Source organism: Mytilus galloprovincialis, chromosome 4, assembly GCF_965363235.1.
Source record: "Mytilus galloprovincialis chromosome 4, xbMytGall1.hap1.1, whole genome shotgun sequence".
Taxonomy (NCBI): Eukaryota; Metazoa; Mollusca; class Bivalvia; order Mytilida; family Mytilidae; genus Mytilus; species Mytilus galloprovincialis.
In genome coordinates, this window is record NC_134841.1 from 78,196,357 (window position 1) to 78,216,032 (window position 19,676).

General features: G+C 30.9%; 2 protein-coding genes across 2 annotated transcripts in view; one reads left to right on the top strand and one right to left on the bottom strand.

The window, feature by feature from the left end:
• LOC143073024 (lipid droplet-regulating VLDL assembly factor AUP1-like) overlaps positions 1 to 19,676 on the top strand; it is a 28,272-nt gene that overhangs the window by 3,466 nt on the left and 5,130 nt on the right. Inside the window, exons 3-11 of the mRNA XM_076248246.1 lie at positions 301 to 454; positions 907 to 1,018; positions 1,894 to 1,972; positions 2,522 to 2,558; positions 3,089 to 3,130; positions 3,814 to 3,887; positions 4,398 to 4,564; positions 5,932 to 6,051; positions 16,057 to 16,211. Of these exons, the coding sequence (XP_076104361.1) occupies positions 301 to 454; positions 907 to 1,018; positions 1,894 to 1,972; positions 2,522 to 2,558; positions 3,089 to 3,130; positions 3,814 to 3,887; positions 4,398 to 4,564; positions 5,932 to 6,051; positions 16,057 to 16,211 (940 nt within the window). The remainder of the gene's footprint in view (positions 1 to 300; positions 455 to 906; positions 1,019 to 1,893; positions 1,973 to 2,521; positions 2,559 to 3,088; positions 3,131 to 3,813; positions 3,888 to 4,397; positions 4,565 to 5,931; positions 6,052 to 16,056; positions 16,212 to 19,676) is intronic.
• Positions 13,032 to 14,984, bottom strand: LOC143073023 (uncharacterized). Its single transcript, XM_076248245.1, has one exon. It carries the CDS (start codon positions 14,941 to 14,943, stop codon positions 13,252 to 13,254), a length of 1,692 nt encoding a protein of 563 aa, XP_076104360.1. The 5' UTR covers positions 14,944 to 14,984; the 3' UTR covers positions 13,032 to 13,251.

The following is a 19,676-nucleotide window of genomic DNA, read 5'->3' on the forward strand; positions in this document are numbered from 1 at the left end:
TATGATATTTAATAATTATATGTACAAATGAAGCTTGTCTTTCAAACATTTAGAAGTCACTCTTCAGACAGTGATGAAGCAGATCATAATTGCCACACATCAACACAACAGCAATGCTTACAGCAAATTAAGCTATATGGGTTTAGTGACTTATTGTTTGTTACTTCTATTTCATTTGGTCTCTGGTGGATAATTGTCTTGTTTGCATTCATGGCAAATCTCTATTTCTTATATTGATATTTATAAGAATATGTGTAACCCTACCAGATTTTATTTAATGTATTTACTTATTTATTTCAGCTTCATTTTGAAATCAATTTTTGCTGTTGTTGGAATACATATTATGGTTCAAGAAGACAAAAGAGATGAAAAGAAAAAAGCAAAAATACTTGTAGCCAATTATATTTCACATTTGGATCACATGATCATTGATTTCATTCAGCCTTGTCACACAGTAAGTTAATTCCATACATTAACAAGACAACAAAATTTAAAGTGCAAATTTAAAAAATGTTAAGTTTACATTTACTAAAACATTTTTTTATTTTTAAATTCAAATAAAGTATGCATTGAATTTATACATAAGAATTTAGAAAAAAATAAGACTCTTACAACAAAAGATCTTTATTAGCTAAACTTTGTTTCTGAAATTGAAAATGTGGATATCAGATTTTGTTGAGCAGAAGATTGATCACCCAAATATTGCAAGTAGCATTTCATACTGAAAATGCTATAGGCTAAAAAGTAAATTCTAAAGGACTATTATTTTGCAATACTTTCTTAAAGATAAAACTGATATTTGATTAATGTTTGCATTTCTTTTTTGAGATTTACATGTAAGTTATTCAAATAGAAATGTAATTCTTCATCTGTTCTATTTTGGTTGTTTTGCTTATTTTTTTACAGCCAGATTATCAAGGACTATCAGGGTTTGAACAGTGGGTATTTGCATATAAAAACTTTGGTATTTCAAAAGGCACAGACACATTTGAAAAAAATATTAAAGAATATGTTACAGGTAATTATTTATTTATTTGATCAGATGAAAACCAGTTTCTCTTCACATACATTTGTATATAAAATCAGAGTCAACTTCCCACCATAGACCAAATGACATAGATGTAAGCAAATATATGTCACCATGTGGCCTTCAACCATGAGCAAAACCCATACCATATGCTGTTAACAAAAATATTTTCATGAAAAATAATTTTTCGCGACTTTGGTGAGTAGAAAAATAACGCAAATAAAAATGTCATGAATATTTTAAACTTGGATATTTCCTTATCAAATTACATCAAGTTTATTAGATAATTGCCAGATCAAATAGCCACGAAGTGGACTAGAAAGTGTGAAATGCGAAATAAAGTATCTGCAAAATAAGTTGGTTTATAGTAGCTAAAATAAGCACTTAAAGACACTGACATGACACAATTTCTAACAATTCAAACAAGAAAACCAACATTATATGAAGAAAGCAAGCAAATAAAAAAAAATGAAAGACAGCATGCAATGACAACCACAGAATTACAAGTTAATAATTTGGAAAGGCACAGAGGGAATGGGACAGAGTTGAACATGTTTGAAATTGCCCAACTGTCCATCTAACATGGATCAGTACTGTAAGTGCACGACATAACAACAAATTGGCTTGACTCTTAAATCATAATTTCGTTTTGTGTCATATTTAGTTTTTAAGAAGGATTTGATTGCTGATGAGAAGGCATTAACTTTTTATTCCCTGCTAAAATATAATAGGGATTTTGTTTTCCGTCCAAATATACAAGAACATTCTACTCAGTGATCTAAGTTTGTTTGAAAGAATTTTAGACAATTAGTTTTATAGGTGAAAATAAAATGGAATTCCAGATATGTAGTATTTTTTTTTTGCAGATGACAGCAATAAATTTCCTGTGCTTTTGTGGCCAGAGAAGACAACTACAAATGGCAGAAAAGGTTTATTAAAATTTGAGTAAGTAGATTATAGTATTTATTTAAATAACTTATGAAATTTTCAGTCGGTTTGATGCAATCTTAACCATCCATTCTCTTTTATATTTTTTGTTATTTCACACTATCTGTTCAACAGTATTTTAAATAGAAAAGTAGTCCATTGATCAGTTCAAGTTTGTCAAAATGAAGAATATATCAGAAGCAGTTTCACCAATCCTTCCTCTAGTGAAAATATATATCTATAAATTGTTTGCATCTTGTAAAGTCCACCTGCTGCTGGTCAATTCTTGCTGATCTTCATCAAGATTGCTGAAGCCTAAACATGTTTTAAAATGTAAATTTATGGCTTTTTTTATCCATTAAATCAACAAAAATTGATACCAAACTTACAATAATGAATCCACAGTATTTATATGCTTGCTTTTGTGTTGGTTTTTATCCAGATTATGTATTCACATAATAAAGCCCTGTTTTAGGATTCAAAGTTTTCTTTTTTATGGCCATATTTGTTCATTACAATGTTATTGGACAAGTAAAGCATTCAGGTAAAATGTTCTTTCTTTTACAGCAAATTTCCATTTAGTTGTAGCAGTATTATTCAACCTGTAAGTAAAATACTCACAACTTTGCATTAAGTTTCTTAAAGAATGAACAAAATATTTACTATGTTGAACGTTAAAAGTAATTCTAAATAATCTTGTTATATACAAAATTGTACAGTATTCTAGGAAGGAAAACATTACATATATTATCTAAGACTGGTATTACAGCATGAAATCAAGACTGTCAAACAAAAAACAAATCAACATTAGTAAAAATTCTGACAAAAGGAAGTTTACTTAAAATTTAACTTACCGGTAAGTTCCTTTTGATAAGTTCTGGCCAAGTTTACTTCACTAGAGACAACTCACTGTTGTTATCAGATGAGATAAATAATGCTTCTGTTAAAAAGTCGGGTACACAAAAACAATAACAATTTTTTTTATGCTTTAGTCTCATGCTGTCTTCAAAAAAAATTATTTTCAACAAGGATTAAGAAAGCCTGTTTCTCCAATACAATTCATGAAACAAAAGTGAAATTGGTCCTGGCATCTTGTCTGTCAAATAAATTGTACTTTATTTTTATTTTTTTAAGATGACAATACAAGCTACAAGATGGCCATTGGATGTCAAAGTAGTAAGTGTCATTACTGCATATTATCGAGGGATATAATAAAATAACCCATATAAGGGTTAATCCAGTTATATTAACACTATGTCAATTTTATTCAAATTGCTACTGAAACTTTTAAACAAGAGAGAGAAGAGACTGATTTACAAATAATCTTTGAAGACTTTGGAATGGTTTAAGAGGGAGTCAGCTGATGTAGCATGTTACTCCTAACACAGAAACAAATTTGAATCAAATTGAGAATGGAAATGGGGAATATGTCTAAGAGACAACAACCAGACCAAAAAGAAGCATGCTTGGTTTTTTTTGCAAAACTATTTTCTCTTTAAAAAAAATAATTTCTATCCATTTAACATTTGATTTCATGCAATTTTCAACTTTAAAAGCAAATACTATATATTAAAGGAGTCAAAACACATCTTCAAATTTATTATAAAAAGATTAACTATATGCAAAACCAATTGGACTGCTACATCCAAACATTTCCAAAACAATTACAATGTACGCGATTTATGATGACCTTTTTTTCTGTTCTGATGCTTAAAAATATGGGAAATTAATTTATTTATTTCACTGGCAGACAAATGTGAAATTAGTGTATACATTGTGTTCCACGAAATCATACAAAGATTGATGATTAATGTTAAATTTAACTTGTGAAAAATATAGTTTTCATTCTGTTTTTTCAGACAACATTGACAAGCAACAGGTGGACAGATTTTTTCTGGAGCATGTTTTTTCCATACACAATTTTTAAAATTAAGTAAGTTTTCTGTAAGAGTGTTTTTATATTTTAACAAAATTTGAATCTGTTTTATCAACACATTCCATGATAGATAAATCACTGAGTCTGGACATATCATGAGGAAATTAAACAAGTTTATTAAAGTCTGTAGATATGAAACCAAACTCCTTGAAAACAACTTTTTAAAAGACAGAATGGCAACTTTAAATTAGATACATGAGATTGAATGTAAGAATGATTATTGCAGATTCTGGAAAATCTACATAAAGATAAATGTATCAGATTTCAGAATTTGAGTTCTGTTATTGCGATCCTCACCCAGTCTCATTATTGACAATGTATTTACAGTAAATGAATTTGATGACTTTTTTAGAATTTTTTTTAAATGATTCAATCACAGTGATTTTGAAATAAGACTTTATTACTGAACAAATGAAACAAACAGTCATATACTAAAATTTTAAGTTTTACTTTGTCATTGAATGTGGTTATTTTAATAGTATTTTATTGTTTTATTGATTTTCCTAGAATTTTACCAGCAATGGAGAAATCTGCAGACGAATCTGTTGAGGAATTTGCTGACAGAGTACGGGAAAAACTTTCCTCAACTTTAAAAGTTAGAATGACAGATTATACATTTGAAGACAAAGAAAAATATATTAAAAGATTAGATAGTGAGAGTAAACTAAAAAAAGGTATGTGTTATTGTTTAGATTATTATTATAAATAAGATGTGGTATGAGTGCCAATGAGACAACTCGCCATTCAAGTCAATGTATAAAAAGTTAACAGTAACAGGTCAAAGTAATGCCTTCAACACAGAGCTTTGGCTCACACCAAACAGCAAGCTATAAAGGCCCCTAACATATCTAGTTTAAAACAATTCTAATAGGAAACACCAATGGTCTAATATATAAAAACAATAAACACTCATGAACCACACCATCAAATGACAACCACTGAACAACAGGCGCCTGACTCAGGACATTAAAATGCAGGTTTTGTTTTTAATATTGACTTTCACTCGGAAGAAATTCACTTTGTGTCATTAACCAGGATATTTTTAAATTAAGTGAAATACAGGACTATTGAAAAATGCTGTAATACCCATCAAACTCACCAATCAAAAATGTGAAGACATTATCAGGTACAAATGTATTTCATAACTGAATATCTTTATAAAGGCAATTTCCTCTTAATATCTTCTATTTATTATTAAAAAACATTGAATAAAATATACTGAAATCGAATTCAGACTGGCTTAGACTATATGTGTGTATTAGGTACAATTCATTGCAATCATGATTTTTTTGAGGGATTTAACATGAAGACATTCTTGGAGCAAATTTTACCCTAACTATTAGTAACATAATGCAGACAAGAAATTGTATTATTGTATTAAAAAATTAAACAATATCACAAATTAAGGGAAAGATTGTATTATTATCAGACTTTCTCTTGATTTTCAAGCCAAATAATATTAGGAATCATTCAGAGGAAAGTCAAATTTAAAATGCTTTTTGCACACAGCTGTAACTTACAAAATCTTTTATTGATATGTAATAAAATTATAGATTATCGTTGATCATCTCAACGAGATAGATTTTCTCGCTTCTGCTGGTAAGGCGCATGCAAATAAAGCAATTGAGTTGAGATGACCAATGATGATCTGTTTATAGCTATTTTACTCATGGCAACGTTTTTAATTTCATTGACAACGGGCATTTGCTCCCTTAGTTTCTAGCGATAATTTTGTACATCACTCGACTCCGCTGAGAAAGGAATTTATCAGTCAGCAAGATCAAAGGAAAATTTTGTCAAATAGCGATAAGTATTGTTTATACAAACATGAACAGCAATTCCAGCTTCCGCTGAATAATAAATGTGATAATATAGATGCTGAAATTTTTGATGACTAAAATATTTTCCAGATAAAAAATTTCACCAATTGAAAAATTTGATAAGAAATATCGGTTCCCCCTCTTTGTTTTTAAATACAAAATCTGCAGGACATTAAGTTTATAAGGAGCACTTAAGATTTAAGAAATCTTTCATTTTTCAGCTTCCAGTAACAAAAAAACTAAGCCAAATCCTGCAGAATTAGCAGAGGTGTCAAAAATGGCACAACAAGTCAAAGAAGTGTTACCTGAAACGCCTTTGTCTGTTATAGAGAAAGATCTATGTAAGTATCAAAGATACTCAGAATGGCAAATCAAGTATTAGAAGTATTACCTAATACAACTTTCTTTGTAAAAGGGAAAGATTTATGTAAGTATCAGAGGTGTCCAAAATGGCACATAAAGTCAAAGAAGCTTTATCTGTTTATAGAAAAAGATCTATGTAAGTATCAGAGATATTCAGAATGGCACAACAAATAGAAAAGGTATTTATAACCTGACACTATTTTAACCTAATTCATCATTCTATCATTTTGCAACAAACAGTTACACAAGTTTAGTATGACGTCCATTATCACTGAACTAGTATATATATTTGTTTAGGGGCCAGCTGAAGGACACTGCATTGAAGACGTATTGGTGACCTTCTGCTGTTGTCTATTATATAGTCGGGTTGTTGTCTCTTTGACACATTCCCCATTTCCATTCTCAATTTTACACAGACTGTTTATGCCCTGTTGTTGTAGAGGGGGCATTAAGTTTACCTTTTTAGAGTTATGCCTCTTTACAAATGGAAAATTGCAGATTTTTTTTGTTTCCATTCTCTATTTAAATTGTTACTTAATCAAATGTTATGAAATTTATACACAAAGCCAATTACCACAAAACTCAGATCAAGTATGTAAGAACTTTGGTATCATCACACTTTACCATAATTGAGTTCTGTTCCTTTAAAATGTTATATGCAAGCGGTGACATCTTAGACTCGTAAATTATGTGAAATATCAGTTTACAATTTAGATTTTTGGTGGAAGAAGACGTCAAGTCTTCTGAAGACCTATGGGACCGACTTTAAACTCATTGAGCCTCTGTATGCCGCATTCGCTTCTGTGTATTACAATTTCATAACAACTTAAGATTCCTGGCACCAATTTTTACACATGATTAAGCATCTGAATCATTTAATTTGTAAATTAGGATTGAAAAACAATCACTATCGTAAATATGACCTTTTTATTTATGTAAATTAATAGATTTCATCTCATCCACATGAAATCCATGAACGTTATTTGTTTACTTGTAACCGGATGTTTTTACTGTAGATATTTGTAGTACGCATGCGTGAATTTGGTATCGGGACAACTCGCCCTGTTTACAAGTTCGCCCTTGAAGTTACGAATTTGCAATCTTGCAGACAAGAAGATTTTGTTTTAAATAAATAAAAAGGATCTATTTCTTATTAAATTGGTGTCTTTATTCATTGTTTTCCTTGTCATGTGTACTAGATGCCTTTCTACTTCAAATGGTTTGAATCTATTAAGTATTTATAAAATTATTCAAGACTCAGTTGACAAGAGCAGTACGTTACTGTTGGGAGAATTTGATTAAACTCTAAATGCTCATAGAATAAGAAATATAATTGAAACTGAATGTACCTCCTTCTGAATAATTTATTGCAATATAAATATAAATCCCTTTTGACAAGAGAAATCTGACTTTTGTCAGAAATATGTTTTTCACATGTGCAAAGGTAATCACGTGTGGCCGCCATATTGGTTTGTTTACAAATTTGTGAAGAAGCCTGTAGAACCATGACCTAAACATAAATAGTCTCTGAAAGCGTAAACTTTATGCAATACTATTTTATCAATCATGATTATTTTCATAAATTTAAATTTGATTATTTAAAGAAATAAAATTATAACAATTAAAAACCAATTGTTCAGAGAAACAATGATGGTCTTTCCACCAGTAAGGATCTTTTTTATATGAAAATATTAAAATTCGGTTTTAAATGTCAATTCTAGCGTCAAATGACAGCTTATTGAACGCTGATTCCAAAAATGTATGGTTTCTATACAAAAAGATATAAATAAGGAGATCATTTTTTACTTCCGGTTTAAAAGATGTTACTTTCGGTATGTTTTGATAGTTTACTTGACACTGATTCCAAAAATAGATGGTTCTATATACTTTTACATTAAATTAGTACAAAAAATGTCTACTTCCGGTTTACAAAAGGTCACTTCCGGTTGGATTTTTCAAGGTCACATTGCTTGCAACTTTTTGACAAAAGTCCCATGGCTTTATCATGTATATATAAGAGGAAAAAGCAAAGGTCAAAATCTAGAATGTTAAATTTACCTATGACCTTGAGCTCAATTTCAAGGTCATCAACCAAGGACCTCAAATCAAAAGATTCTAGGCCTCTACTTTATATTGTTAATGAGTTATATTACCATACAACTAATATTAGATATAAAAGGGGGCAAAACTCGCATTAAATGTTACGTACCCTTTTAAGTAAAATTTACATGTTACGACATGTCGCAACTAACAATTGTCTGAAAACATTTTGTCGATATCTTGTATGATTTCTGAAAATAAGAGATAACAAGCCAAAATCAAAAATTTGAACATGACCTTGACCTATGACCTTGACCTCATTTTCATACTTTTTGACCAAGGACCTCAAATCAAAAGACCCTAGGCCGTTATCACTTATGGTTTTCCAGTTACAAATATATTTCATTTATTTCAATATAAAAGGGGAAATAACTCTCATATGGAGTCTTCGTAAAGCTTCGGTCAAAATAAAAACTAACATTCTGAGGATATAACGAGCAATTTGGAAAAATAAATTTGTCGCTTTCTTTTACGGTTGCGGAGGAGATCTGATAACAAGAAAAACAGTGTTTGGGGAGATAACTCTTACAAAGAAAAGTGTTCGGTTAAACAGGTTGAGTTTCAAAAGCCTATAGACTGTATGATATCATATACAAAAAAACTAAGCGACATCTTTTGAAACTTTTTTACACCGCAAGAAAAAAATTAGGCGGAAGAAAAAAAAAAATAATCAGAACAAATTCAATAGGTCTTTCCACCAGGAAAGGTGGAAAGACCTAATTACTATTTTAGATAAGAGATTCTACTCAGACATGCTGTGATCTATTTATAGCCAAATTAGTTTACCTGTGTGAAAATGTAAATAATTTGTTTACTAAACAAGTAAAGACAAACTATGGATGGAAGATAATAACTTACATAAATATTTCAGGACATTTGATTGATTTTAATAAATATAGGATTTAAAAACTGCAAGTGGAAACAAATTTAATCATTAGCTACATAATCAGCTGATAATTTTTCTCGCAAACATCGTGGTGATGTAACTGATAAAAATCACTCCATCAATCCTCCAGCCCTTTCACATATTAAGCAATAGATCTACTTATTATTGTAGAATATTCATTGAATATACATTCATCGTCTAATTGAATATATCGGGTAATCGGATATTTTTAGCTGAAATTTTGGGTATCCGATTGTCTGGAGTCTACTGTACTGCCATAAACATGATAAAGATAGTAAATAGTATTTTTATGCCCCACCTACGATAGAAGAGGGGCATTATGTTTTCTGGTCTGTGCCTCCGTTCGTCCGTGCGTCCGTCCGTTCGTCCCACGTCAGGTTAAAGTTTTTGGTCAAGGTAGTTTTTGATGAAGCTGAAGTCCAATCAACTTGAAACTTAGTACATATGTTCCTCATGATATTATTTTTCTTATTTTAAAACAAAATTAGACTTTTAACACTATTTTCATGGTCCACTGAACATAGAAATTAAAAGTGTGAGTTTCAGGTTAAAGTTTTTGGTCATGGTAGTTTTTGATAAACTGAAGTTCAATCAACTTGAAACTTAGTACACATGTTCCTTATGATATGATCTTTCTTATTGTAAAACAAAATTTGACTTTTGACACCATTTTCATGGTCCACTGAACATAGAAATTAAAAGTATGAGTTTCAGGTTAAAGTTTTTGGTCAAGGTAGTTTTTGATGAAATTGAAGTCCAATTTACTTGGAAATTTCAACAAGCATCTAATATTCTTACGCAAGAAAATAAACACTGATCTGCTAGCTTCATCTCTTCTACCGATTTAATAACTAGAATCATGCAAACAGACTTAAGAAAAAGGCATGTAAGTTCATCATACAAATATGACACTTTTTCTAGACAATCTAGATCGTGCAAAATACTTCGCTTAAAATTGTAACCTTAAAATTGTTGTTGTGCACTAAAAACCCCTATGGGAACTTTCAAAAGTTGGCGGGTATGTAACAAGCCTTACTATTTTTATGCTCCATTTATGGGCATTATGTTTTCTGGTCTGTCCGTTCCTGCTTCTGGTTATAAAGTTTATGGTCGAGGTAGTTTTTTATGAAGTTGAAATCCAATCAACTTGAAACTTAGTGCACATGTGTTCCTTATGGAATGATCTTCTTTATTTTACTGCCAATTTAAAGATTTTACCTAATTTTCACAGTCCACTGAACATAGAAAATGATTGTACGGATGGGAAATCCATGTACTTATGACCTTTTCTTGTTTGAAGAAAAAAAAAATACATCATAACGATAATGGATTAAAGCAGCCTTGGTAAGTGGGGCTGCTTTTGTTGTAATTCAGGTTACCTTTTATTCACCTTCTTCCACCTCAGAGCTATCAGCTCTTTGATTTCGCAAATGCCTTCACATATTAATGATAACCTACAGATGGACTGTATGTGTGGTTCCACTCCCCTGATTTTTGCTGAATTTATATATGGACTATAGACTTTGAAAATTATGTGTTAAAAAAGTTATACAGATGTTGTGGCTACATGGAAATACCTGTTTTTTTGTCCTTCTGGCCAGAATTTTATTGAAATGTATATCATAGGTTTATTTTAAATCATCAGAGCACTGAGAAATATTTTAACTATCAGTGTTCCAGGTTGTCTTCTTTTTCTATGAGTTATTTACTCTGTTCTGGGTACATGTGTAACACCAAGAAATTACTTATTGGACATTCAAACTCCTATGGAAGAAGAACTTACAAACTAATCAAGACTGTCAACAGTATGCATCAGTGCATGAAAACTCAAGCTGTGTAACTACATTTCAAGTAGACTTCAAGCTGTGCTCATGCATGCTGTTTCTAGTATTTTGTATGTGTGTAGCTTCACTGTGTCTAAACCACACCGGCAAAATTTGATCGGACTCGATGGTATCTAACATCGGGCACAATGATGGAACATCAAAAGACAGAAGAAATACAAGTATTGAGATGTTCATAAAAACAAGTTTTGCAATCTCCGTGTCAGTATATATCTTTTTGTACCTTTCTTTCCATACAATGTGAACAATTTAACGAGAAATTAAACAATTTCAAGTCAAGGTTCACTCAATTTGTCATTTTGACGTGCATTTTTACCTATTTCTCAGTTAATATAGAACGGTTGTAGAAAATATTGCATATCACAATAGAAAATAGTTGTATATGTATATATACTCTTCGATATCATAAAAGAAATAAAAAAATAAGGAGAAACCTAGCTTTCTTCTGTCTATTAATGTTCCTTCATTGTGCCGGATGTTAGATACCATCGAGTCCGAACAAATCCTGATGCCTGCCAGACACTTTTCACTAGACCTTAACCTCATGTCATGGATCAGTGAACAAGGTTATTTTTTTGTGGTCAAGTCCATATCTCAGATACTATAAACAATATGTCTACTATATTTGGTGTATGGAAATATTTTATGATGTACATGTCAACCTGGCAGGTAGCATTTGACCTTGATCTCATTTTCATGGTTCAGTTGTAAAAAGTTGAGTGATCTTTTTTTCTAAAACTATATGCAATAGCTCAATTATATTTTGTGTATGGAAATATATTATGATGTAAATGTCAGTCTGGCAGGTATCATCAGACCTTGACAGCATTTTCATGATTCATTGCTCAATGTTATTTGTTTGTGTTTTGGTCTGTTTTTCTTTACCTCTAAGCAATTGGTCAACTATATTTGGTGTATGGAATAATTGTGCAGTGATTAGGTCTGGCAGCTATCATCTGACCTTGACCTCATTGTCATGGTTCCTTGGTCAATTTTAAGTTTTCCTGGTTAAGTTTGATTATTAGGTTCTATAAGCAACAAATCAACTATAGTGGATGCATGGAACATTTTTAATGTGTACATGTCTGTCTGGCAGGGTTTATCTGAACTTGACCTGTAAATAGTGTATTTTGATTGTTCTAAGGTGTTCATATCTAGCCAATGAGACATTTATCTACCAGAGTTCAAATGTATAGTGTATGTATTATACTATAGGTCACCATACAACAATGAAAATAAACATATCACATGGTCAGATTTAAAAAGCCCAGACATCAAAAAAATCATTTTTATGTGAAACAATCCAAAGAGAAAACAAACACCCTTATTTTTAACTACAATTAAAAACCCCAAACATGACAGACTTGAACCAATCATATGAAAACCAATGATTTACATACTCCTGAATTGGGACAAACACTTAAAGAATGTGGTGAGATGGAACACATTTGTGAGTAATTGATCCTCCCCAAACCAGGAACAGTAGTGAAATAACACAACTGTTCAATCAGATGTAACTGTCAATAAATTGGTTCAACATCAACATAAACTTATCATCACTACTTGTTCTAGTACTGAGTTCATTTGGTTATTGATCAAATCTTTAATTTTATCGATTATTATCAATTATTACACTTTTACAGAATCTGAATTTCTATCCTTTTGAAGTTCATGCTAATCCCTCAGATTTTGTTTGTTACCTGGATGATTTCTTATTTGATTAAGATTTTTGAATTTTAAAACTACTTTTGCCTGCATTTGAATATGGTTTGTATGCATTAAAGCACAACAGTTTTTAGAAGTATTTATTACCCAAAAACAGACCTATACCAAATACATTCTATATATATTGTCTATATAATATTTGTATGGCTTATGGCCATAAAGTATACCAAAGCTAAATCAATGTATAACATAAACAAAATTGAATATACAACATTTGATTTACAGTAAATTCAGTAATACATTTTTTTTTTACATGCATATACAAAAAGACCAAGTATCTTTTCTAAGTCATATAATATTGTCTTGAATATGAATATGGTAAAAATTCTAATAGTTTGTTATGAAAATTGCAGTATGTCCACTTTTTAGAATAAGATATAATTCATTTTCCATTTTGTGTTTGTTACATTTTCATAATACATTGTTAAACCATAATAATATGACTATCTGCACTTGATGTGTCTAATAATGTCCATGTTCTATTATGAATTTAAATTTATGATCATCATTTTGTTTCATTTGAAAAAGGAAGAATGTATAAATTTACATTGATAATTATCGAAAATGTTTCTCACAGAAAGTTGTGGTTTTGTATAAAATGTTCAACAGCCATGAATGTTTACTTCATATAATTTTGCTTCCTTGGCTGTACTGCCTGCACTCCTACTACATCCTATATAGAGCTGTCCTGTTGGTGTGTAGGCAAGGGACATTGGATACATTATTCCTATGTCACTTGTATTGTAACATGTGAGCAGTATTCCTGAATTATTTAGTATGTGAAGTGTATTAGTCTCCATATCATTTACAATGGCATTGTCTCTAGGTGTTGTTACTATGTAGTCTGGTCTAAATTCCTTTGCCTTGTTTATTTTATTATGTCCTGTATAAGTGTTGATTACTTCACCATCCTGTCCTAGCACTACTATTCTACCTTTACCATCAATTAGTTTATAATCTGCCACATGAATACTACCATCGCGTGTACTTGTTATATTCCTGGCATATCTAAATATAGGTTGATTATGTTGGTCATGTTCATACACAGCCTCTTGATCTCCCTTCTCAGACATCACCATAACAGCTGTTGTATCTAAGTTATCATGAAATCCTCCTATAATGACTTTATTATCATATGTCATACAGACAGCTGTAGGAGTGTATGGGGTAGCATCATACACAGAGTCAGTTAGTTCACCAGTGCTGCTGTCAATCTTTTTAAGTCTGGATCCTCTTTCAGTAATCACAAGGACATCATTAGATCCAGTTATTGCCATACCAAAGACCATGATGTTGAAGGTTGATATTGTCTTTAGATTGGCTCCTTCAGGTTTTACTTTCTGTAACACTTCATCTTGAGTACAAGCTATCCAAAGTGAATCATCATGGCAAAGAGATAAGTGACTTACTAAAGAAAGATTAGTTTGAAATTCTCTGTTTATGTTCAAATCAACAGTTAATTCACCTGATGAACTATCATCATTCTGAAAAATTCCAAAATTAGACTGAGTGATTTCTCCTGGGATAAACTTTGGTATAGAACAATAAGTTGAAGTAGTCTTTTCTATTGTTATATCTGAGGACTTTTTCATTTCAGAAACTTCTTTGAAGAATTTGGCAACATCAGTAGTATTCATGAAGTCCTTTACTTCATCATACTGTACATCTGATTGTGTAATGAATTCTGATATATCAATGATATCTCCTTTGATGGATTGGAAAGCAGATTTATGGTTCTGTTCTAATTCTTTTTGTAGTTTTTCAGCGTATTTTTCAACTGCTTGTTTCAATGCTTTCTCTTGTGACTGAATATCTTGTCTTACTTTTTCATATTTAAAACCTTCAACAGCTTGCAGTTGGCAGAGTTTATCCATTCTTGCTTCTATTTCAGCTTTATTTTTCTGAGTTTTAGTTTGCTTTTTCTTCAAATCATCTTGTTTAATGTCATATGCTTCATTGATTTCTATTAAATCATGCTTCTTATGGACTTTAGCAAAGCATGTAGGACAGACAAGATGGTCACATGTGGTACAAAATAAGCAACAAGATTGTCCTGCATGTTGCTGGCACTTAATGTTAGTAAAATCCAATTCTTCTGGGTGTAGTCCAATGTCTTTGATACTTATTATCTTATGATCCTTTGCATTCTTGATTTTTAAATGTATTTTGTCTTTACAATTGTCACAAATTAAAAGGCTACAATCAAGGCATTTCCACTTGATAGATTTCTGAGTTTCACAAAATTGACAGTTAATAGGTATTTGACTTTTCTGGACTGATCCAGAGAACGCCATTATTGTTTATTGTGTGACGTATTCTTCTTCCTGGTTTATATCTTAAGTGATTGTAATAGCAAATCTTCTAAGGTAAACAATAAAGTTCAATATCTGTTTAAATACAATACATATCAGATATATAATAGGTATTTAAACTAGTTAGCATGTCCATGCGTAAATAGATATATTGTCACTATAAACTACTCTGTCAGTTTAAATGTTAGCGTAATATTTTGAATTAGTTAATTTATTAAAGATAACTAGTGTCTGTTTTGTTCAGATACATATTATTATGAAAAATTGGAACTAAAACTTGAATATCTTAGTAAGAATATATGGTCCAATGATAAAAAATAGTATACATGTTTTTAATTCAGTATTTCACTAAGACTTAGCCATATCTTTAGAGCATACTAGAATTTCACAGATAGATTCAAAAATAAGTAAATATCAGTGTTGAGCTTTTCCTGACACCATGCCAAAATTGAATACAGAAATTATTGATTAAAATCTAGAAAAACTATTCTGATGCACAAAATTTATAAAGTGTTAAATCATTTGCAGTGCATTTCATATAAACAATATTTATAAAAATAAAAATAAATATTACAGCCTTTTGTCATTATTCTGAAAACAGTTATACCTGAAAAAAGTAATATTTTTTATTCTTTACCGTATATAACTATATAATGACAGTTATTGTGACATTACAAATAAGACCCTGTGTTCAAATAATTGGCTACTGTGTGATACAGTTAAAGTCAGTAAATGAAAAATTGTACATGTATTTCATTTTAAATTCATGGTTCACTCCACAAATTTTAGTACTCTTCAAATATATTTTTATTGATCTTGTTGACAGATACCAAAGCATACTTGGACTTTGCAATTATGAATCTCTATTGCATAAAATCTGAAGTTAAGTCAATATATAATAAGCATATTTAAAAAAAACCCAAAATAAACGAGTATGATGTCTTATTTAACTTGTCTAAACAAATTAGATAAAAACATAAGTGTCTTCCTCTTTAAGCCCATACGACTATTAAATCTCCTATATTCACAATTAAAGAATCTGATTGTTATATTTTAATTATAGAAACTCTTAACTTTTTGAATTTATTATTTCAGTGAAAACAAAAGATATTGATAGAACCATCTCAAACATATTAGAAGGTAAAATAGTAATACCTCGTAATGCTTCTGATAGCAGCATTCTGTCAGTACCCTCCAGTATTCCTGAAGTATCACAAGAAATCAGAGATAAAGTCAACACACAAGTATCTGTAAGTACTGACATTATTTATGTTGTTACATCACAACACTCAATGTTTAAAGCCATCATTTAGGGTTAGGTCAAATGAAATATACTTTAATATGTTTATGATGAAAAAAATTGTCACGTAAAGTAGATATATAAAAAAAAAAGACTTAAAATTAACAGTAAAAGTAATATTAATGAATAAAATAATTCTGTGGTTAAAAGTATGACGGGTTACACAAGTACAGAGTCACGTCAAATGTTTATCATAAAAAACAGACTTAACAGAAAAAGTAGTATTAATGAATAAAATAGTTTTGTCATTCAAAGTATATGACAAGATCCATAAGTAAATGTAATATTAATAAATGAAAATATTTTTGTCGTTCAAAGTATGATGTTTTAAATAAGCACAGAGTCACGTCAAATGAATATCTAAAAAAAACTGACGTAACAGTAAAAGTAATATTAATAAAGACAAATAAAAGAATACTATAACACGTTATTAAGATGATAACCAACGTCAGGACGCAAAATCTATACTTCAAGACCATCTTGTAATATTTGTGAAGTTGATACGGAATATTTATCAACAAGTTCTTGGTACCTTCCGATGAACTTTTTTAGAAAAAGGACGAGACGTTCTTTGACATACCCCTGGTTCATCAACTTTCTGCTCAGACACTGGTGACGTTTTACAAAGTCTGAATAGGAGCTGCAAGCTCTTGAATACCGAATAAGTTGGGAAATGTATATTCCATATGCAGGTGAAGTTGGTATATTACAACTAAGATGGGGGAAATTGATAATTTCAAAATTAAAATTGTCTCTTTTGTCATAGATTCTGGTACTGAGATGACTGTGTATGTCAAATTCGAGATATAAGTCTAAAAATGAGGCGGAGGAAGCCGTGTCTGTTGTCTCTTTAATTTTTAGTTCTGGTGGGTATATTAAGGTAACACGATACCGAATGACATATCTCCCGATTTCCAAAATTTTTGGCATACGTGTTCTTTGAATCGAATTACATCGAAATATGTAATAAAAAATGGGGGTCACCATTTTTGTTTTTTTGTAATTTTCATAGGAAAACGTCAATTTTGGCGACAAATTTACTTAGGTATATAGGGGAAATGCCTATTTTTCGGCTTACCTTTTTAGATTTTCGAATGGATGGCTATTTTCTTATATACGGAGAAAAACAAAAAACTAACATAATATCCAGGATTGCATAGTGAATCCATTCACGTATAGAAACTCATATGTCACCATCCTTGTTTTTGAAATAAATGGCTTCAAAGTTGATCGATAGGCCTAGAATTTGACCAAAAACGTGTGACGTTATGGTGTACAGAATATAACGTTATTCCTTCTCAGAGAAATGGAGAGAAAAATATGTGTCGGGATCTGAATGAGTATATTTTATTTTCATTTCCCCTGTCGACTGTCGTAAAGTTCCTAGTAATGCAATATAAAATTCTACTGAATCAGATATAATTTTATTTCGTCCTGCACATGGAATTTCACTCATATGAATTAATCGTAATATCGTCTGATTTTCACATCAAACGAGCATATAGGCCTACTTGAAACTTGCGCGAACAGGTTCCATGTGAATCTTATGATAATAGTTCATGCATAAATCACCGGAATTTTGTACACGTTAAATTCACGTAAATATTTGAAAAAAAATTATTTAAATAATATCTTTGTTCTAAAATTTGATTAAAAACATAAAAAATTCCTTCAGATTTTTGTTAAGTTTACGTGAAAATTAAATGAAACATTTCACGTGAGATTCATCCGAATTACTGATTTTTAACTCCATCATATTGGACAATGGTGGTACCATTACTGCATCCCGTGATGCAGAAATATAGTATTTCAAAAAATTTGATTCATTTAACAGTTTTATAATTGCTCGGTTTGATGGTTGTTTAATGTTCAGTGGCAAATAGTTCATGCATGTTCGGGACGATACAATACAATTTTGAAAACAGTTGTAGACGCAAGTGGATACTCGGGCTGGCTTTATTCAGACTGTAACGGAACCTGAATTCTGTTATTTTATTTCTGCCGAATCAAGTGCCCATGTATTTCTCAGCCTTCGTTAACTTTCTAATGCTTCATTCCGATGTTGCTGACAGCTGTCCGACAGTCCGTCCTGAGTAGACCTGGTTTATACGATTACAAAGCTGGCACTGTATTTTAAAATATTTCCAAACTATATCGAATTTACTCTGTACAGACCAATGAATTTCATAGACTGTTTACACATAGAACACAGGAAAAGTTATTCGGCTAAATAACCACTTTTTTACATTCCATACAAACAAACTATTTTCTGTATGATTCGATAACGTCAGGAACGATAACTCATGGCGTAACGTCATTCGGTATCGTGTTACCTTAATGGAACCCAATCAGAAAAGTTCGAATTGTTAATGGAGAGAACATCATCAATATATCTGAAAGTGAAATTAAATAACCTGGCTTCTTTGATCTTCTTGTTTTTATACGACCGCAAAAATTTTAATTTTTTGGTCGTATATTGCTATCACTTTGGCGTTGTCGTCTGCGTCGTCGTCGTCGTCCGAATACTTTTAGTTTTCGCACTCTAACTTTAGTAAAAGTGAATAGAAATCAATGAAATTTTAACACAAGGTTTATGACCCCAAAAGGAAGGTTGGGATTGATTTTGGGAGTTTTGGTCCCAACATTTTAGGAATTAGGGGCCAAAAAGGGCCTAAATAAGCATTTTATTGGTTTTCGCACTATAACTTTAGTTTAAGTGAATAGAAATCTATGAAATTTTGACACAAGGTTTATGACCACAAAAGAACGGTTGGGATTGATTTTGGGAGTTTTGGTTCCAAAATTTAGGAATTGAGGGCCAAAAAAGGGCCCAAATAAGCATTATTCTTGGTTTTCGCACAATAACTTTAGTATAAGTAAATAGAAATCAATGAAATTTTAACACAAGGTTTATGACCACAAAAGGAAGGTTGGGATTGATTTTTGGAGTTGAGGTCACAACAGTTTTAGAATTAGGGGCCAAAAAGGGGCCCAAATAAGCATTATTCTTGGTTTTCGCACAATAACTTTAGTATAAGTAAATAGAAATCTATGAAATTTAAACACAAGGTTTATGACCATAAAAGGAAGGTTGGGTTTGATTTTGGGAGTTTTGGTCCTAACAGTTTAGGAATAAGGGGCCCAAAGGGTCCAAAATTGAACTTTGTGTGATTTCATCAAAAATTGAATAATTGGGGTTCTTTGATATGCCGAATCTAACTATGTATGTAGATTCTTAATTTTTGGTCCCGTTTTCAAATTGGTCTACATTAAGGTCCAAAGGGTCCAAAATTAAACTTAGTTTGATTTTAACAAAAATTGAATCCTTGGGGTTCTTTGATATGCTGAATTTAAAAATGTACTTAGATTTTTAATTATTGGCCTAGTTTTCAAGTTGGTCCAAATCGGGGTCCAA

Coding starts and splice junctions, on each gene's coding strand:
- LOC143073023 (XM_076248245.1), bottom strand. CDS start 14,943: ATGGCGTTCTCTGGATCAGTCCAGAAAAGTCAAATACCTATTAACTGT.